Source organism: Leptosomus discolor, chromosome 12 (genome assembly GCF_034619465.1).
Source record: "Leptosomus discolor isolate bLepDis1 chromosome 12, bLepDis1.hap2, whole genome shotgun sequence".
In the NCBI taxonomy this organism is placed as follows: Eukaryota; Metazoa; Chordata; class Aves; order Leptosomiformes; family Leptosomidae; genus Leptosomus; species Leptosomus discolor.
This window is the reverse complement of record NC_141402.1, coordinates 2,690,204-2,712,633: the sequence shown is the minus strand read 5'-3', so window position 1 is coordinate 2,712,633 and position 22,430 is coordinate 2,690,204. Positions and strand designations below refer to the sequence as shown.

General features: G+C 43.1%; 1 protein-coding gene across 1 annotated transcript; it reads right to left on the bottom strand.

Moving 5' to 3' along the window:
• Nucleotides 1–256: 256 nt before the first annotated feature.
• On the bottom strand, nt 257–20,571 carry FBXO3 (F-box protein 3). Its single transcript, XM_086471954.1, has 11 exons — nt 20,453–20,571; nt 17,000–17,089; nt 13,605–13,768; nt 11,105–11,219; nt 8,289–8,493; nt 6,625–6,670; nt 4,270–4,354; nt 3,454–3,576; nt 2,885–3,000; nt 2,248–2,438; nt 257–571 (listed from the first exon to the last, which is right to left on the bottom strand). Exons 1-11 carry the CDS (start codon nt 20,557–20,559, stop codon nt 446–448), a joined length of 1,368 nt encoding a protein of 455 aa, XP_086328080.1. The 5' UTR covers nt 20,560–20,571; the 3' UTR covers nt 257–445.
• Nucleotides 20,572–22,430: the final 1,859 nt, after the last annotated feature.

Below are 22,430 nucleotides of genomic sequence, written 5' to 3'. Positions count from 1 at the left end.
TGAAACTCACGAGAAAGGACAACAGCATACACCTTTTTTGCCATCTTGTCTATTGCTAATTTTAAATGCTTGTATAAAACCAAATCCCCACACCGTATTTGCAATATGATCATAAATAGGCAATAGTTTAAAAATGTAATGGATGATTACCTCGGACTATCAAGCTGTTTCGCACTTCAGAAAAAAGTGAACAAAGCCCAAACACCTTTCTCTTCCTCTCCATCCCTCCCCCTGCCCCCAAGCCCCCCCCCCCACTTCCAAACCAGGGGAGAAAAAAAAAAAAAAGTTATACTCTGATGAATATTAGAACTGGCACCAACATTCATGCTAGTTGCCCTGATGTGCAACAGAAAGTTCATTTACAACAGTCAGAAATATTCTTATGCACTAGCCCCGAAGAGTTCAGCTTCTGAAAACAGTTTGTTTTGTTTTGAAAAAAATCCCATCAGGTATGACGTGGGCAGCGTCCAGACGGCGCAGGAATGTCCAACACTCTACGTCGATCTTCATATTCATCAGTGTCTGTGGAATCCTCTTCTTCATCCACTGCATATTCATTATGATTTGTTTCCTAATACAAAACACACTCACATTTAATTAAAATCTTCTATCCCAGCCAGCAATAAGAAAGCACTAACAAGAACACAAACGTCTCAAGTCTGTATTGTTGTGCCAGTCAGACAGACACCGCACCCTGCACGTCCTAAAACCAGCTCCTCACAGTTACAAAGTTTAATTTGCGATCGAGATAATTCTGCCAAACTGCCTGCCCTGTAACTCAGCAAATATCCACTAGCCTTCACTATTTCATACATACAGCTACACAAAGCCACAATCCAGTATCTCGGCTGTACCAATTTTCCTGGCTGCTTGCCTTTTAATAAAAGTAGTTTAAAACCAAAGGGTCGTTACTACCTTTTAAAATCAGGGGCAGAGTGAAAGAGAAAAGCCAACTCCCATAAACATGAGCAAGAGGTAAGAGATGCCATTTTCTGTTAGAAGAACGACATCTGCTGGCACCTGCCATCAGAGCTACTGGTACTGAGCGTCTCGAATCCCTGGAAAAACATGACAAAGTGTCCAAGCAGATTGTCTACCCCCAGGGAATGACTGTGCCTGCACAAGAACTTTCAAGTTCTGAATTAGTCACTGGGAATTCCTGGAAAAACGTGACAAAGTCTCCAAGCAGATGTCTACCCTTGGGGAAAGCCTGTGCTTGCACAAGAACTTCCAAGTTCTATCTGAATTAGTCACTAAATAAGGGCTGTGCTAGTGATAAAATAAATACAGAGTTCTTCTCTGAAAGTGCCAAAGCAAAGGGAGAAATTGTACAGTTCACCTGCAATCTCCAAACTAAAACTACATTATCATTAACAGCGAGCTAAATATCTTAATGATTTGCAGAGTCATTCAGTGACTTTATAGAATACGTGTTCAGTGAGAACTAATGAACAACTAACGAACATCAGACAGACCTCCAGCATTTTTAAACTGTCATTAACTGCAACTTTTCTTGCTGAAGAAAGCAGTTGCACTATTATGGCTAAAACTGACAAGTGTGGTCATACCAAGGTGGAATATTTAAAAGAACTGTGAAATCCCAACAGCTACCGCAATGCCATGTTTCTAGGCACAAATTAAGAGCTCTGAAATAAGCCCTCACCAGACACAGACCCACACGGAGGTATTTCTGGGCGTCCTGAGGGGCAGTCGTGTTCAGACACAGGACAACAGAACGGTCACATCCTACCTCTGACAAGAGCCCACAGGGCCCCTTTTGACCTTGATACCAGGGAGGGGTGAGGCTATGAGCAGGAAGACCCGTAGCCATGTACGGGCTGAGGGTCTTCGATGAAAGGGGTGGCATTACATGGCAAAGCACTGAGGAGCCACGGCTCTACCGACGTACGAGCCGCCTACGAAGATTAGTGCAGTTGCTAGACTTAAGTCTTCACTGGTGCGTGTTTTGCATGGAGTCATCAATATGAACACTGCTCAGTGCTGCAACTTCTGCACCAGAAGTGTTTTCTTATCAATAAACAACTCACATAGACTGAGAGACGCTTTTAGATGTCGTCTTTTTCCTGAGAAATGGGTCTCAAAAAAGTGATTTTCAAGAACAGAATCAAATGACACGACTTTGAAGTTTAAACACTCTCCTATTAAAACTAATCCAAATGTTCTCTGGAAACAGGAGGTCAGAGAAAAAAAATCATCTAGGATAAGCACAGCTGCATCTCCGCTTACCATTCGTGCTGTAGACACCTTGAATGTTGGACACACCATATGAAACCTGGGAATTGTGACATTAAAGAATTTGTCCTTGTAGTAGAGGCAATGGAAGGTGTAATACCCCTCCATATATCCAGATGTGGTGGAAAACGTGGTACAGCTGGTATATTCATAGACTCTCCCTGGACTGATAATTGGAAACTCCCCTGTTGGTAAAATATGAGAGCACAACAGTAAGGACTGAAGCAGAACTTCAACTCATCAGTTTGCTAAAGCACTTGCACTCCACAACATATTCAGGCAGATGATTCTCACCAACTACTGAGGGTAAAAAAAAAAAAAATCCTGTCTGAAGAGTAGTCAACTATCAGCACACCACTTGTGAAACAACTTTAAACACAAAACTGATGGATACATATCTCTTTCTTTCAAGCAACACAGTGATTTTGATACAAGCCACACAACTACTACCCTCTGTCGCCATGAGGAACAGCTAATAATGTAATATTAGTAACGTAATAATAACATCATAATGTTATTGGAAGGTATTAATACCCTCCAATACGTAATTAATAATGTAACTTCCATAACGTGTACATCAAATACAAACCCACCCTCTCTGTTGGGTTTGTAAAAGCAATCGTTTACTTACCAACTACTCCAGGACCCTGAACTTCTTCTACATCACCTTTGGCATTTGTTATTCTCCAGTATCGACTGTCCAGCTGACAAGCCTTCTCAGGAAGAGCATCTTTGGACATTTCAATTCTAGAAGCCAAACAACATACTTAATGCTTATCTAACTCATTTCGTACGTTTTAAGAAATGCTTTCGTATCCTCGGGATCGCTCTCCAAGCAGACTGGGCAACCCCCCTCCCCCGAAGGTGAAGTATACTGGATCAGTTGTCGGGCTCCATCTCCATGCCTCTGCTTCACTATCTGTTGTTATTTACCCCTTTCTAAATCACAAGAGCTACTTGTAACTTCCTTCCCCCGCCCATCATTGTACTTCACCAACTACCAGCTGGACCAGTACTTTGCGCACCTGACCAGGCAACGATTTAGGATTATTTTTTTTATTAAAAAGTACAGCATGTTGAGCACATCCTATGCATTTTAGCACGTTTATGAATGCTCTGCATAAATTGCAACAACCAATCCTTTGAACATTACATAGGTGTTTCCTGTGATGCAAGAGTCAATTCAGTTGTTATTTTTACCTGATTCTATAAGTGAAGAAATAATGCGGTGGATGTACAGAACTGAGTTCAGGTAGAAAAGATGTGGACACAGAAACAGTAATATCTCCTGTGGTAGCAACACATTCTTTATCATGAACGTACCTACAGAAAGGACAACATTAGCTCTACAAATAGCTCTGTACATTCAATACAGAAAGCTACACACAAAGTGATTAGCTAATGACTAACAAGAGCACCGTGGTGCTAAGTTAAAAGCAATTCTTGTCATTTGGCAGTTAAATAAAGGACGTACACAGTGTCTTCATGATGAACACTTCCCCGCCAGCTAAACTATGCGCCTCTTTGTACCTCCGTTAATGCTCGTATTAAGCTGGGTGAGTAATTTGATCTGAAGTCAATGAAGACACACTTGTTTTAATAACGATGTGTCGTTATGCTATTTAAAACCCAAAACCTAGCGACTCCAGCAAATTAATTTACAGATCAGGAACTTGGTTCTACAGCATCTCAGTTTGACAGACTTAAGGTTCTTGCTTAGAAGAAAGAAAAAGTGCATGAAGATTCAAACACCAGAAAGGTCCCGTTTATTTACACGTTCAACAGTGGTCTTTTAGACACCAGTTTGCCAAAACAATTGCTTTTTTAATAACCCTGAAGAGTCCTGCAGCAGCAGCAGCGCACTCATGGCAAGCAGAATAAATATTAGGCTGTTGGCTAAACAGGGTCAGTTGTAACACAAAATTCTGATCCCGTTAATGCAAAGTTACAAACTCCAAAGCTTCTGGTGAAAAACTTTCTTGAAGCATTCTGTTTGTAAAATCCCAGTCACAATACCTGAAGATCTGGTCTCTGATGATAGGATAACCACCAGTTACGACTTTGTTTACATAGGATGTAAACCATTCCAAGTAAGATGTACCTAGATGCCAAAGAAGAAAAGCATTCATAAGGACAGGCAAATTCACCACCACGCACATTACAATAAATACTTCAAGGAAACAGTTTAAAGCTTTGAATATTTTTATAACAAACTCTCAGAGTTACTTAGATGAGTCAGTCAATATTCCAGCCCATTCTACCAACAAAGATCACTTGGAGAAACCAACTGAGAACAAGAGTTAAGGGTGCACACTCCAGAAATGACACAGCAAACAAAGAATCTCTTAGCTAAATATTTCACATTATAATCATGGTCTTCAAATGCTGGTGTGTCTCATCATCTGGTTTCCTGCTCACATTCTGCTGTGACTGGGAAAGACGACAAGTATAGCGGCCCACACTACTTGTATGGCTCTTTCCAGCTACCCTGCCTACAAGAGGCAGGCAAGCCTGCTGGTGGATTTAGGGGCTTGGTTTCGATACACAGGTTTATGTATGAATAGAGCTTCTAGGAAACATGCAGGCAAGTTGCAGAATCTCCCTCTCCTTAAAAACAGGGATAAGTCATCGACGTACTCCGTGCTCCTGCTACCAATCCAGAAGTCTAAGGCTGCAAGTCAATCCAAAGAACCCAGGATTTTCATATACAGCCATTGTCTGAGAACAGCTTTTCATACGCCTACAGCCATTAATTACGAACTGCTTGATTTCTAAGCAGACAGTCAAGCTGTCACATTTAAATCTCAAAGAAGAGAGTTTCATACAAGAGATACTGGCTCTCCATAACATCATTTCTCAGCCTTAAATCTTCCAAGCATTGTAATATTAAATAGAAAAGTACAGAGTTCTTCAACTATTTGTCAATATTACCGATACAAAACTGGATTTAAGATGAAATGACTAAGAAGTCATTATCCCCACCTTCACTGGCGTGTTATCAAGTACTACCAGTCCTGTTAGATTAAGTGTACTCCCCACTTCTTCCTTCGAGCAAGAGCTATGTATACTGTCCTTTGATCTTCTGGCAGTCTAAGGAACTCCAAGTTTATTATCCTCCTTTCTACCACTAATCCTCAAAATGCAAGCCTTGTACAAAGTAACTCCGAATGGAGAAGTGGGCCAATTTACCTTGCCACCTTCAAAATGACAAGATAAACGCTGTGTGTGAAACTTCCCCTTTACCCTGTGACAAGCCAAGTTTAACCCTTTCAGCCAAGGGGAATACATTTAAAGATGATGTCCGTTCACCTCACCACTGCCTCCACTCCATAAACGCGGCAACCTTGAGCAGCAATACCAATTCACCATAGAGTAGCTTTAAGATAGGACATGATCCTCAGGTGGAGAGAAGCAAGTAACCGAACTCTTGAGCTTTTGCACTGTCATTCCTACAAGGGTTCTAAAGCGCACAGTGCGTTCTGCAATAAGACCTTTGTAAAAGGGATGACAGGTTGACTACTTCACATCGAAATCGGCTCATACAACCAATCGGTACCTAGAAAGGTTTCCTAAAATTAGCGTGGCTAAGAGTTTGACTGTCTTCAACCCAAACCAGCAATGGTAGAGCATTGCCTAATGTAGTTTCCCATTAATAAGTATATCCTAAAAAATGTGCACGGTTAAATTTTAATATTAATTTTAGTACCAGTTCTTACACATCTGCTTTCCCACTGGGTGAAAGGAATTTAGAGACAGCTACAATTACCAGATGCCAGTGGATTAACAAAATGAAATAATCAAAACACTATTCCAGTCAATGTACCTGTCAGAGAGATGATCACCACAGATTACTACACAACCAAACACCACCTACGCAGTTTTCCCCTTCCCTCCTCGATCCTTTGAACAAAGCAATCAGGCAAATAAAAAATCCAAAAGGTTTTCTTCTGCAGCTATGGTTATAATTAACTAGATTTCACTAATGGACGCCGAATATTTTCCACTATTAATACAGCTGCAAAAACTACCCAGAGGGAAGAAAAAGGAAAAAAAAAAAAAAATCTTTCTGTCCACTTGGGCGTTGTATTTAATAACTGCTTACATCACCTCCATCATGGCTAAACTTAACTTAAAGGTTTTGCTCATCTTGTCAGACAGGTTAGGACACCAAACGATTTGTATACAAGACACACAGAAGGACAAGCTTTAATAGAGAAAACCTGTCAGGTACCCGCTGACATTTTAAAGTAGGTTAGTCCTACAAGTAGCACAGAAAATTCAGAATGCTTGCTTTGTCCACGTCATTCTGACAGGCAGTTTCTAAATAGCACAGTCAAAACATTTTGCACGACTTTTTATCTGAAGCGTTACCTGTAATGAACATATCAATAGCAGATGGATTGCGAGCCATTTGGTCCTAAAAGGGAAAGAAGTTTATGGATGTATCAGAAGAAGCATTAGACTTCCAAGGTTAAAATTCAACACCTGAAATATAACGTAGGGAACACTTTCCCTGTCTTTGCTAAACCTAAAATTTGGCTGCTTAATGCATCGTTATACTCCCAGTCAGATAGGCAAACATAAAAAACACACTTGCCTGTCCCCATGAGGGCTCACATGATCACTGAATATACAGCTTGAACATTCCATTAAGGCTCATGCATATAAAATCAGATTTAATGCGTTGTTCAAGAAACAAGGCCCCCAGAAATACTGCCTTGGAACAGAAGTAGAGAACAGCTGAGGTTGGAAGAGACCTCTGGAGAGGATCAGTCTAATCCCTCTGCCTGAGGCAGGGTTAGCTAGAGCACGTGGCCCAGGATCATGTCCCGTTGGGTTTTGACTCTCCACAAGGACAGAGACTACACAACCTCTCTGGGTAACCTGCTCCAGTCTTCACCCACACTCACACTAAAAACACTTCTGTGGACATCCAGATCAAGTTTACTGTGTTTCAACTTGCACCTCTTCTGTCACTGGGCAGGCATCCCTGAGAAGAGCCCAGCTCTGGCTTCTTCATGTCCTGCTATCAGATATTTATATACATCGAGAAGATTCCCCTGAGCCTTCTCTTCTCCAGGGTAAACAATCTGAGCTCCTGTACTGCCATATTCTCCCCTGAAACAAACAGGGCTGTCCACAGAGGAACCAAAATATAAGTGTGTGGGAAACCTTCCAAGTTCTCAAGCATTATCCAGAAGGTTTAGATATTTGGTAGCATACAAAGGGGGATCTTAACATCCTCCCAGTGATCCATTACCAAGGCATTCCCTAGAAATCTCATTGCTGTATGCTTTGAAAACAAACTGCCAGGAACTCCACAGCAGGATGAAGATCCCCATCTTTTTCACAAGAAACACCCTTTACTCACCCTGCTCTCCTTTTGGGGGGAGGGGGGGTGTGTGTCATCAGGGCATGGGTAAGGAGAGGGCTAAAGTCTTCTTAGGTTTAATATCCTTAAGCTTCACTACCAACAATATGCCTATCCCAAAATACTACAGCTATAAGAATTATGGAAAATACCCAAATAATTACATTCCACAAAGGAGCTGTTCAAGAGCAATTTGTTCTTTCACTGGAGAGTAAGTTTTGCTTATGAACCAGGGGGTATCATTTATTGCAGTAAATTTACATTTAACATATCTGGGGGAGGAGATATATACAGATGCTGACCTTCCATAATGGAGAAGCTTTTCTTCCTTACAGAAACAGGGACAAGAAGAGTATATACCTGCCATAGTTGGAACAAATTAAATTAATACCTTCCAGTAAGGACGAATCTTGTCCACCATCATGAACGTATAGAAATTGCTATAGCATTAACAACTTCATGACACTTCTTTCACTTACTAACCATTCCACATTCGGGCTTTGATGAAAACCAGATGGCAACTCAGGGGCAAGTAACAAATGAATAAGATCTCTTAATATTCCCTTTCTGCTGGGTAAAATATTTCAGGTACCTGATAACACGCGAAGAGGCCCCATCAATCATTAGAAAAGTACATTCACAAGTATAAACACATCTTCCTTACCGGACATTGGTAGAAGATCTCGTATTTATTTCGTCCCTCCACGCTCTCCAGGGCCATGTATTGACTCAGGCCAGTATGAATGCAGAAAGTAAGAGGAAGGCACTGCTTCAGACCTAGCCTCTGCTGAAAACCTCCCGCCGCTGTGTCGATATCCAACAAGTCTTCAGAGCGGTAGTGGTTCGACAGTGCCATGCTTCCCATCAAACTTCACAGGCAACAAGAAAAAAGGAAAGATCAACAGAAGATACCACTCACAAGGCAAAAGTAGCTTTAAATCTTTTCTAGGCATTGATTCTATCGATGCTCTAGATGCATATTAGACTTAGATGAAGTCCTAGTCTAATATCCACGTGCTGAACTATGTTATTAGTCCAACCTTCACAAAGGGAGGCTGGATGGCTCCAAGATAAACACTTCCTTGTACGTTTTCTGCGTCCCAAAGCACCATTTTAAACTGTGTTGGTGATTCCCATCATGTCTGCAACTCCTTCAAAGAAACTGGCCGCAGCTGACGCAGCTTCCTATAGCAGCATAATAAAATAATAACCAGTGCCCTGTATCTTAAGTTTTGTGCAAGTTCATTTCAATACTATCAAACATCCATGATTTTTCACACCAAGCCACTATAGGAACAGTCATTGATTGAATCTACAGTGAGCAAGGTGCTCGCTCTATGCTTTGGAGAAAAGGCTGAGAAGTAAACAAGCAAAACAACCATCGAGTCAGAGAGATTATAATCTCAGTATAAAAACCAAGGCATACAGACACAAGTAAACAGACATACAAGGAAAGGAGGAGACACTTAATCAGCATGATGTGGCAAGACTATCCACTGTCTAATTTTTTTTCCTCTCACTTTTTGTAAGCATCACAGCAAAGGATGGGATTGTTTATTTGGTTTTGACAATAAGGAAGTGACACTGAAGACAGTAAAAGAAGCCTCTCTATACACAGGAATACATACATTTGGAAAAAAGCAGTATGAATCTGAAACATGTAACAGCTTAGGAACGGAGGTGAGCATCGGAAGCTGAAGTTAACGTTGACAGGAATGTTGGGCTCGATGAGAGATAGGGTGAAAATGAAAAAAAAAAACCAAGCAACCTACACTCAATGTAATAAGGGGGCAGACAAGGAAAGAATGATAAAAAAGGGGTAATGATCAAATTAACCAACTACAAGGGCACACACTACAGCAGCGTGCTTGGCAGTAAGAGGAGCACACAAACCTGTAACGTGCACCTCCCCACCCATACTCCCTTCTAATTTGCCTTTCGCTGTTCTCAGATGTAAACTCTTGCAGATGCTCAGCTTTTACTGGCGTTATGAAAGCAGTGACTCAGGCACAAGCTGCCACACGTCAGCATGATATAAGCTGCTCCCATCTTGGGCAACAGGTTCCATCCTTCTTTTTCCTTAGGTAGTCTGGCCTGGAATTAGCACGTTCTACAGTTTAAAAAGCGATGCTACCAGCCAAACGCAGAAACCTGAAGCATCTGACAGTGACAACTAGTCCCAAATCGCCTCCACTTCCATCTAACACGCCAACAACTTGCTGCACAGACTTCCACTGCCTGCACCTCATCCTTCCAGTACTCATCTCCCAGAAGAAAGCACACCCGGCCCCAGCAGCAGGACCACACCTTCCACTCGCAGCGTGGCAGCCTTTCTGGCTCCAGGGTCCCACATGTCGGACCTAACCAGTCCCCCAGTCAGTGCTCCACCAACGAGGTTCATCAACCTGCGGGTAAGGCTCAGGCCTTGGCTTTGAAGGCACAGCAGCAGTGGCCCACAGCCCGCTGGCAGTCGCTGAAGCTGAAAGGCGTGCCCAAAGGCTTACGTCTGCCCCCGCGGCCCTTCCACAGGCACATCATCACGGCAGAGGCTTTGTGGAAGTGAAAAAGCAGCAGGAAGAGCAGGAAGCACACAAGCTGCAGAGCTCCAGTGGAAGTCTACAGAACTGGGGCACCTACCTCCTCTCTAAAAAAAAGTCTCTCCTGGAAAAGAAACGGAACTAGAAGCCATCCTTACGGTTGTGCAGAACTGTTTCCCATATCCCTTCTGCACATACAACACTAGAATTGGAGAAAGCTGCTGCACCTTCTTTACTAGCAAGGTTTTGGTAGAGCAACATGAAGGCGTTGCCCCCTACAGACACTGCAATGATCTGCTGTGGCTTTCCACCTTTTGCTAATGTTTGTGGCACTTCAGCAAATGCTGACGTGCTAACTTGTTCGATAGCTGGAAGATAGCAAACTGTGGTCATTTGCCTTCTAACCTTAGTGTAAAAGGAGTTTTTAATTGCTGAAACAATAAAATTGTAAAATCTTCTACTGAGAGAGCTTCATTTGCAGATCTGACATTTTGATTGTACTTAAAATGACTACTTGGTTTGAAAGTTACTCCCTAACTATTTTAAATAAAAAAGTTATTAAATAATGAGGACTGAAGAGTGCAAGAGGCTAATTTACTTACGTAATACAAAGCAAAACTTCAGGGGAGCAACTTGCAGTGGTGTGATTAAAAGTCTAACAGTTGGACATTTTAGTTATTACAAAAAAAAGGTGTTCTCACTAGGAAAAAGGACTGAAGTGTAAGAGAAATTTGAGCAATTAGAAATCCACCCCGTGTTTTCAATCACTTCTGAGACTAGAAGATAACCAGTTCCAGAAGTGTCACTTCAAGCAGTCACTCAGTTACAATACTTTTAAATGCTTCATTTATCCTGTTCAGGAGATATTTTATCCTTTTAACAAATAAACTATCCAAGAAATAAAAAGCAATTAATAACTTGGTACGTAGTTTTCGCTCCTTACCCAGGAACAACCAGCTTCTGTCCGTTATGAATGCGAAATGAACATCGATAGTCATCAGGGAGTTTGCAACCTATTTGTGCTTCCACAGCATCCAGATCTTCCTCCCGCACGCTCTCTGTGTACAGAAAGAAACAGAGCATTACCCGGCAGTTTTGGAGAGGGACTCAAGAACTGCTGCTCGAATTTAACGCTGCTTCACCACTCTCCCCCAAGTGCCCAGTATGCTGTTCCTGACAAAGGTGAAAATTCAAGTTTCTGTTAAGACCTCTCCTTTAAAATTTTATTTCACATCATTTCATTGGAGCTGCATAGCTAGAAATAAGGCAAAACCCAGCCACATTCTAGACATAACAGCATGTTTTCAGCTGACAAAGAGGATTCTAAAAAGCCTCAGCAACCTTAGCATTACAGATTTATTTTTTTTATGTTATCAGAAAAAGATAGTGAGAGCTACTGGTAATTCAGAGAAAGTGACCTAACAGACATACAAAAGCAAGATAAATTTAGTTCAGCTTTGGGACACAGCTGCCTACTAGCACAGTCTCAAGAATCTTCCACTGATTAAATTCACGCTAGTGGCCAGAATCACTAAAACCCAAGTATCTGAAATATAAAGTATGGAATTTATAAGTGCCATGATCAAACGAGCATGGACTCAAGTCAATATTTGGTGACTTTATTGTATGCTAGGTGGCACAGAATGAATACTACACAAATTTGAAAGGAAGCTGATGAACTGACTACTTAATACAGCACCAATCTCCATCCAACAAAATCTCAAGAGGCCTGACTTAAGCAGAAAGTATTTATAACGCGAAATGAACCTCTTCCCCACAATACTGTCACCAGCTGACCAAGTCCCAGTTAAAACTTTTAGGCAATACTGATTCTACTGTTTCATCATTCTAAGGGTTGCTTATTTTAGTTTCCAGTCTAACAGTAACAAAGAAATGTTGGCTGCAGCCACCATCAACCTGGAATTTGAGGCAATAAATGGGTTGTAACGGGGATTTTCGTGTCATCAACAGAAGGGGGTGGGGAATAACTACTCTCACATTTCCACACACACTTCAGGGCGTTTCCACACCCTCACTTCTAGCAAAGACCAACTGGGCAGCCCGCATGGTCTGTTCTGATCAAGGTTTTTTGGGCCATTTCTTTTTTAAACCCTTTTTTGTATTCATTATCCGTTTCATTTATACAGCATAACTAAACAATTCATTGAAACAAGATCCTGGATAAATGGTATTAAAGAGGTGTAAATTATGGAAGAGCTCCTGCTAAAACCTGCCATCGCTATAGAAGTGATAATTTGATAATTTAAATTTTTTTTTGGTCTTTCTGTAGACAAAGAAAAGCTTCATTGCATCAAATTCCTTGGGTGGATTTGGAAAGAAAAACTGCGGTAAAATTTGTTCGACACCCTCAACACAGATACTTTCCATGTTATTAACAAAATATTTGACTGACAATTCAGTGGTTCTGTGTACCTCAGCAAAGTCTGTGTTTTCCATAGAGTAGCACGGAAGTCACAGAAATCAAGGTGTGGATATCTACATCTAGTACTGCAGCCTGCGTTACACAGGGGACCAGGCTACCTATAACCCTTTTGTCCTTTCCCTAAAAAGGCATTCCTTCACTAACACTCAGAAGTAACAAAACAAAACAAATTTTTAATGAAAGTAAGCAAGTATGAAGTTCTAACCATGGTCTGTTATTCACAAATACTCAGCAAAACTTAAGAATCTGGCACTATCCAGCAAGCCCAGAAACAGGCAAGATTTACATAGGAAAGGACCATTGTCTATCGATTTCCCTTAATTTCACAGACCATGTTAAATCAAACACCTTGGTCTCACAGTCAGTTTCATACAGGAGACTGAAGTACAGGTGAAAATGTAAAAGCTGTTTTGTCCCTATATGAGAAAAGCCCAAACCTGCTCTATGTCTTGCAGGGTAAGATTTATGAACCAGAACACCACAAGTACTTCAAGTATTAAACCACAAACTTAATTTGAAAACAGAATCTTGGGGGGTTTCGCTAGGCCTTAAGAAAATGTCACAAATAAAATCACACCAGCAGGTCCCAGGTCCTTGAAGCTATTATTAAATATTATTTTTAAATTAAAATTATTATTTAAACTAAAAAATAATAATAAACAACAACAAAAAAATCAGTCAGTAACCAAAGATGAAAGCAGTAAAAGTGTATTCATTTCCTGATTATCCAGAGACAAACACAATAGACTGGTCACTAGGACAAAAATAATCTTGATTTCTTCTCTGAAAAGAAATCTTCAGAGAAGCTACGGATCACTAGTAGCTTGGGCAAGGACCACACGTGTGGTCCGAGTTAGTTATTTGCAGGAGGGGAAGGGAAAGCACATCGACCTGACTTTCAGGACTCCGGTGCTGAGGCACACCCCTAGGACGAAAGCAGCATGAAACAGCCACGGTGGCGTCAGCCAGCCTGCTAGAGCACGCAGGGACCACGCCGTACCTTTCAACGAGCCGATCATCCGAGGACACCGCTGCCCTAAGTATTTCTCCAGGTCATCCCAGGCTTTTTTCAGTGTAGCATAGTATCGGATGTATCTTCCTAGGTCAGAGTAGGTACTGATGAAGATGGCTTTCCAGCTCTGATTTCGTTGACTTTTTTCCTCTCTAAGTGGAAAGTAAGAAACTAAGTTTAAATACCAGCCTAAAAAGCTTGACTTCTCAACCCAAGAAGTTAATATTCGTTATTTGGCAGAAACAGTATGCGTAATATTAATCCAGAAGTGTTTTGAGCCACGTGAAGCTGCACAAACTCAATTAATTCCAGCATCTATTCAACAGCAACCTGGAGAAGAAGTAGAAAACATTCGGGGTACTTAGCATCAGGGGAAAATTCAGAAACAGTATTCCTTTAAACAGCGCACTATTATTAAATCTGCGAACTGGTGAACAGCTAATTCACATCACATTTCACACACACACAGAGAAGGCCTTAAGAAAAAAATAAAAATCACATTTTCCGATCTACTGCGTTAGTCACCAACTCCTTTGTCTACCCAATGAGAAGGATTAAGGAGCAAACCAGAGTTAAATGAGAACTCTGTGCACGGATCTGCAAAGTCAGCTTCTTACGGCTTCACTGCATACTGAGTTCTCCTCACAGGCACCCCAGCAGGCTATGGGAAGAGAGGCTGCCCAAAAAGTGCTGACTAACATCTGACAAAGGATCCTTGCCTCCAAATTGTAGCAACCCTTGCATCTTTGTGTTAGGATATATTCCAACTCCTCAAACTCCAATCAGCATGCTGAATCTCAAAGATTTAGTACAGCTTCATATACCTAAACGAAAATGTAACCATTTGAGAAGTCTTCACATCACCTTTAAGATCTCTCTAGCTCTAAAAAGCAGAAGAACCACCTTACTTCTCGAAGAAAAGTTGAGGAGGGGGGAAAAAAAAAAAGTAGATTAAGTAGATTAAGTGTAATTTGGGAAGTTAGATAAACTAATGTCAAACCAAAGAGGTAAAAGAAAAAAAAAAAACAAAGTGAATTACGTCACAGCAGGTGACAGAAGCTTCAGCATAATCTCACCCTCCAAATATTATCTGTATAAATTACTTACAGCCTTCATTACTCTGGTTTTTCCTGGCTATGGAGAAGCCAGCATCTCAGAGACCAACCCCAGTGCCAGTTCTCCTTTGCACAGCCCTTTAACAGCCTCAGCTCCCCCCAGCCGCACACCAAGTTCCTCTTCTAAAGCACCAGGTACTCAGTCTCAACTTCCCATTTCCTCTCCTTCTTCCCTGCCCCGCCCCAGATCCTCCTTTCTGGTTTGCATTCTTGTAAGAATATCATTCTAGTAAGAATTAGGATTTTTATGCAGAGAATCTCAAGGCAGAATTTTACAAGTCGTTCTGTCTTTAGAAGCTGCATATAATTAGGATGCGCACAGTATGTTTATCTTTGTGCATTCAGCTTTGCTTGCTGTTAAGTTTTTAATACAGTTTGTATGACATAATATAGATTACAAACTACAAGTTTGGAAATGGTTTCCTAAATTACCTTCTCCACCCACTTATGCATATGTATTAACACCTTATGACTAGCTGTTCTGCCTACTTGGGCTAATACAAGCAGCACCTGCATAACCTGAATAATGGAAAAATACACCGAACTGATCTAAGTAGTTGATATTCCTCACAATTTACAATCTAAAAAAGAAAGATATTGTCTAGAAAACGGGAGATACGCAGCAACAAAACTGGTTGCTAATTCACTTCAGCCAACTCCACGAGCTTGCTCAGCTCTTGAGAAATACATGCTTTTTTCAGCGAAGACGTGGATTGATACCTTTATAGTTAGCTTCTACTTAACAGACCTCCTGCAAGCAAGCACAACAGGAGGTGAGCTTTCTAAAAAGACACAGCACCTCAAGAACCACATATGTAAAACTTTTTACACAGCCCAATGTGTCTTCCCTGGGAAAATGATGGAGAAAATCCTCCTGGAAAGCATTTCCAAACACACAGAAGAGAACAAGGTGATCAGGAGCAGCCAGCACAGATTTAGGAAGTGGAAATAATGCTTGACGAACCTGACAGCCTTCTACAACGAGGCCACTCGCTTGATGGACAAGGGGAGAGCAGTGGATGTCGTTTAGCTCAAATTTAGTGAAGACTTCAACACTGTTTCTCTGTTAACACCATCACAGAGAAGCTCACAACGTACGGGTTTGATAAGCAGATAATGAGGTGGACCAAAAATTGCCTGAATGACCAAGCCCAAAGGGTGATTAGCTGGAGGCAAGTCACTTGTGGTCTGGGGCCAATACTATTTCATATCTTCACTAATGCCCTGGATGATGGGACGGTACACGCTCAGCAAGCTTGCAGATTCGACAACACTGCGAGGGGCAGTTGATACAGCCGACGGTTGTGCAGCCAGAGAGACCTCAACAGGCAGAGAAGAATCTTCTGTTCAACAAGGGGAAACACAAAGTCCTGCACCTGGAGAAGAATAACCCCAGACACCAGTACCCGCTGGGGGCCGACCAGCTGAAAAGAACTCAGGGGTCTTGGCAGACACCAAGCTGACCACGATCCAGCAATGCACCCTCGTAGAAAAAGGCCAATGGGATCCTAGGCTGCAATAGCAAAAGTGTTGCCAGCAGGTCAAGGCAGGTGATCCTTCCTCTCTAGTCAGCACTAGTGAGGCCACATCTGGGGTACTGTGACCCATCACAAGAAAGATACTGGAACAAGTCCAGTGCAGGGCCCTCAAAGGTGATTATGGGACTTGAGCATCTTTCACATGTGGAAAGGCTGAGAGAGCTGGAACTCTTCTGCCTGGAGAAGGCTCAGGGGGATCTTATCAGTGCGTACCATTACCTGATGGGAAGGAGTAAAGGTGGAGCCAGCCTCTTCTCAGCAGTGCCCACTGATGGGACACTGGACACAGTCCTGGACAACCTGCTCTAGGTGGCCCTGCACGAACAGGGGAGTTGGGACTAGAGGATCTCAAAAGGTCACTTCCAACCTCAACTATGCTGCGACTCCCAGCCATGGCTACCCTTGACACAACCACCCAGTTGTACCCCTCATAATTACAGCACCCAGAATATTACTTTCCTCCATAGGATACGTGGTGTCTGACAAGGTCAAGCTGCAGCTTCTCCTTCAGCCTAGGCATTAGCATGGCACCTCTTCTCTACCCATCCATTGAATGTTTTAACACTTGGACATTTATGAAGCTTTTTTCAGAAATTAACATTTTTGATACCTTTCACCAGTCTGAAGTCAGTGAAAACCAATTCAATCTTAGAGTCACTAGAACTAACGTGGGCATAAACAGACAGCACACTAACATAAGCCTTATTTTCATATTTCATAAAACACTTACTCTGAAATAAGCCAGTAATTCTTGCAGTGTCTTTTCCACAATGGATCATGGCTTGATAGCTGATTTAATCTTCGACTTAAATAGCAGCAACTATAAAGAAAAAACACATTAGATTTGATTGTAAGAGTAGCAAAATAAACAGGGATAAATACTGACGAGTATATTACACATTGCATTCCCATGAAATAAACGCAGAGTTTGAAAGTCAGTTAGCTGTCCTTTTCACAGCTGTGCTCACCATGGTTAAAAGTCTTCATTACAGCTGAGTAAGCCATGAACTACTTTTCTACACACTTCAAGAACTGTCAGCAATTAAGTAACTTTGTAAAGCAGGTCATCCTGTACACCTATGTCATCGTAAGCATCGTCTGTAAACACTGCCTGAAAGATTTCAGCGTCACTCCACCAGCAGTAAGCATTCCAGTAGCACAGGCTAGTTATTATGATTTAAATCACTCATCTGGATTGTCAGTCTCCACCTTTTCCACTGTTTCCATACTACTCAAACAGTCAGCTACTGAAACTGTACAGTCTGAGTATTACAAAGTTACTTTCCACTTCAAGTTGTTTAGATAACAAACTTCATGACCAGAAACAAAAACAGACACAGGAAAAATACAAAGGATGACAGACCTGGGAATAAACACCGCAACCTCACTCTAATAAAGACCATATCTAAGCTCCTGCCATTGCATTACAGGTAACAGCACTACTTCAGGACGTGAAAAGACTCATATCCTGCACCATGCAGCACTACTGCAGTATTAAAACCCCTTCATACAGGATACAGGTCTAAAACTGTCCTCAGAGGTCATTTAAGTTGTTCCTGGCTTGATGCAAGGAGATAGCAAAAGCTAACCTACACTCCCGATGCCTGCTAACCTGCTCTTTAAAAGCAGGGAAGGAGGTGCCGTCAAATACACTCTGTTCCCATATTTACTTTTACCCCTATAAAGCCCTTCTGGAGTGCACAACTGGTATCGACAGCAAGACATTTCAGTGTACTTATATGAATAAGAATGTGCAGCAAAGCATCAGCAAAGTGCAGAGCAGTAATAACAGGGAATGACTGTGTTATTCAAAGGTTTATAGAATTTAAAAGAAACTATTGCCTTGTTCAATCTAACCTGAACAGCAGCCAACAAAGCTTTTTTTCTTCTGTGTTTGAGCTGAATTATCAGTTATGCTTTAAAGAAATTCCCCCAAAAGATACCACCAATTTAGATGTGGCAACATCACTTCCTCTGGTAGCTTCTTCTAACAGCTAATGTGGGTCTTTTAATGGCTGTGATTAACATCTAAATACCCCAAATGAGGTTACCAAACTTCAGCTTCCAGTTACTGCCTTTCTGGGTTTTTTCAGTGTAGTTCAGAAATTGATAAGCAAGAAAAACCAACAGTGTAAATGGACATAATTACATACTGAAATAAAGATGCCTTTCAGTCTCGTCTTTGGCAAGTAAAATCAGCCAAAGTCCAGGGCTGGTGAAAACCTCTTGCACCGACACTACAGGATTATTCATATTTACCTGTTCAATCCAATCTTTCTCCACCCCCCCAGTATCTATTATAAGCTGTTTACACTACAATTGTATTAGTATTTCAAAACCAACCTCAACAAAGTAAAGTGATTCTCCTGTATACCCTGCCATTACCCTTCCCCTCCTCAAAGACACAAAGACATAAACACATTCACTCCAAACCTTGACATTTGGCCACGTAAGAACTTCATTCACAACATGGAGGGTTTTTTCTTTTTTTTTTTTTTTTTGGGGTGGGGGGACAACGACAGAGAAATAGCCCAAAGTCAAAGCCCTTGCAGAAATCTATTATATTGGTGTTTATCAATCAAGCCTGTAATTTCTGGTAGGAAAGCAGTCAGTGTGGCATCACAGGAACTATGGCTTCAAACATGATAAAGATGCAATTAAAGCCATTCTCATTAATTACATAAATATTTGGTCACCTGTTCGCTTTTCCATCATTTAAGGGCCACCACCAGACTAGCCAACCTGTGGAATACCAGGCAAACTGTAATGTTTGTGATGGTCAGAGTATATATATACGTCATGAAAACAATTTTAAGCAACCTAGAGATGTCCTCAATTAAGGCTTTCAGTACTATAAACAAGTTATGCGAAACTACCATTATTGAACTTATAAATAAGAAACCTACACAGTATTTAAGTGCCCTTCCACAGCAAAATCCATCTCATTTTGTTAAATACGTAACAAAAACTGGTAGTGCCTTTACTACACCATTAGCAACTACTACCACATCATCCAGACTGGACTTGTAGCCATTGTTACAATTTTTGCTTACGCTTTGTCTCTTTTTTTGCTGTTAGCTTAACAGAATTCTCCCTGATGTATTTAGTTTTCTTGACTAATATTTATGGGGGGGGAAAAAACCCAAACAAAACCCATTTTGATAATATTCTATTTTATTCACACTTATTCCTCCCTCTTTGATTAAATACTGTGATTTCAATCACTGACTGTGCTTGTACTTCATTGGTGAGGTTTTAGCTAAAAACATACTCTCATCTTCACTGTATGACTCACAACTCTTCAGCCATCTAGGAAAGTGTCCAAGAGGAGCCTGCAACTTTCATTCACGGTTTTCTGCCTGAAAAGCCGTCCTATTTAATTTTGTTTGGTTTTCCTTAAACAACACCTCGTTCAAAGAGATGAATGTATCTACTGGCAACAAGACCACCCTTTGTTCGCCCACAGATACACAACAGTTTCAGAGAATTACTGATGTCACAAATTTAGGTTTTGGTTCCTCTCTAAATCGCAATGGAGCTACAAACAAAACCAACATATAACGGGGGAGAGAAAAACAGGGAGCGTTTCCTTTTGCTTAAAAAAAAAAAAAAACAAAACAAAGGGGGCAAAAAACCGCAAAAAACGTCGCTGTTTCTAGAAGGGAACGGTGCCCCAGGGTCCGTCCCCCACCCAGCAGCTCCTCCAGAAGCAGCCAAACCCCTTTCGCTCCACCGTGGCGAGCGCTCCGGGAGCGCTGCGCCCGCCGTGCCCGCAACACCCCCCGCCCGCTCCCCCGAGCCCGTCCGCTGGCACCGGCCACCCACGCACCGCAAAGTTGTGCAGCCCCGAGCTGCCGGCAGCTCCCGGCGGGGCCGCCTGCCTCCTCCCGCCGCCTTCCCCCACCTCCCGCCGCCTTCCCCCGCCACCCCGCCCCGCTGACCCCAGCACCCGGCCCCGGCTCACCCGGCAGGCGCACGCCGGGGCCTCCCGCCTGCCCCCTCAGCCCCGCCGCCGCCGGCGGGAGCTGAGGGGGGGGATCCCGCTCCCCCGCCCCTCCTCGCTGCCCGGCGCTGCCTCCCGCGCCTCCCCCACCCCCCGCCGCGGCCGGGCCCGGCCCTCTCCTCCCCCGCCGCGGCAGCGCGGCTCAGGCGGATCCGGCGGAGCCCCGGACCGTGCCCGTACCTTATCAAATCCCGATAGTCGAGAAAGCTGAGAATGAGCAGCAGCGGGTCGGTCGGCAGCAGCTCCAGGCTGAGGGCTGACGGCTCCATGTCCAGGGGCGCCGCCATCTTGCGAGACGTCCCGCGGCTCCGCCGCCCGCTGCCGGGGACGCGCCCGCCCCTCGCGCCGGCCCGTTGTCAGCCGCCGGCGCGGCGGGTGGGGAGCGTCCCGCAGCGCCCCCTGCCGGCCGCGGCCCGCCTGCCTCCTCCCGAGGGCGGCGGCCCCTCACCGCGCTGTCGCGCCCCGCCTCAGCGCTCAGCGCGGGGAGGGGGCCCGGGCTTTGGGTAGGCCGCGTTCCGCACGCTGCCGCCGGACAACTCCCCCGAACGGCGGCGGGGCCGGGGCAGGCGGCCATCTCCAACCGCCAGTGCCGAACGTGCCCCATAGGGACGCTTGTGTGGGGCGGAGGCCGTGAGGTGAAGGCCCCGCGCCTTGAGGAGCCCCACGCCTTGGGGAGCTCAGGCCGCCGGGCCTTCAGCCTCTGCTCCAGTACAACACAGGCCTCGATGGCGGGTGGCTACCTGCGAGCCCTGGGCGGGTGTCCCCGTTGCCCGAAAGCATCCCAGGTGGCATCTCACGCCTGTGGTTAGGCAACTGGCTCGAGCCCATCTTGTCAACTTTTCAGGCAGTCTGGGACTTAGATGTGCCCACAAAGCCATGCTCTGCGTTTAAAGAATATGAAGAGTTCAAGCTTCTTAATTTGCTTTCCTGCAACAGTAGAGTGATTTGTGTTGGGCTGGAGTACTTGGGCTACCGAATCCTCATGTGGGTATATACTGGTAGGATCGGACTGTTGCAGAAATCACCAGATTTAGGATGTTGGAAGTGTGTGTGACTCGTAACCGTAGAAACCTCACCAGGTGGTTATAGTTTAAAAACTAGAAAAACTTGAAACTTGCTATACACTGGTGATACTGCCTGGAAATCCCCTTACTTTTCCCATCTTGATTTGAATATCAAGACTTCGAATTATTAGTAGGAGAGACTAATGATTGTTTTGGGAAGACAAGTCTCAAATGGCATAAATGATCAAATGTATAATAAAATTTGTATTGCCAATGCTGCTAGCATACCTCTGAAAAGTCCCAGACCTAAGGTGTTCATCAACCAATAATCTATTAGTGGTTAGAAACAAGGATAGTGTGTTATTGTCCAAAATGTCTGCTAGACAGGTTTTATTATGGTACCCATTGTGTATGATCTTTGAATCGTGACCAAAGTAGGTACCAGCCAAGAGCCTACGAGCCAAGGACATGTTCCTTGACCATACACGGTCCATTGGAGGAGTGGTCAAGACCTCCGACTCACAGGCCGCTTACCCAAATTATACCCCCTGCTCACAAGGGAACAACAGAAGACCACGACAGAGGCTGCGCGCTCATTTGCATCAGAAGCGAGAAGAGAAGAACCGATCATCGACAGCCTGATAATGAATATGCATGGTATAGACTGAATATGTATGAATTTAATATATAAATATTTGTTGATTGCAACGTGCAAGTGGACATCTTTGGGAAGGATCCCATGTCCCCGGTGCGCATCGTTAATAAAGGACGTCTCTACTGATCTCACTTGGTGTAGAGAAGTTTTTCTTACCGCTGCAGATTTGCAACAAGACCATGGACATCCCTGGAAGATGGGACTGACCACTTCCAACCTCAGAGGGCTTGCAATCGCTTTGTAGTTTTGCTTACCAAAAGGATAAGAATTAATGTTAGAATGGCACTGACGAGACAAGTACAAACCTGCTTACCTAATGGGCCTCTATAGGCTGATTCTAACGGATGATTAGAATCCATTAGCCTGAAATTAAAAAGGTAATGGTACGCATAGGCAGGAAAATAAACTTCCTGAGATGAATATCATTAAAACAAAAAAATGTGTTGCATCCTAAGGGCATATGGAAATAACAGCTTTTTTTTTTTACATTTCTTCCACA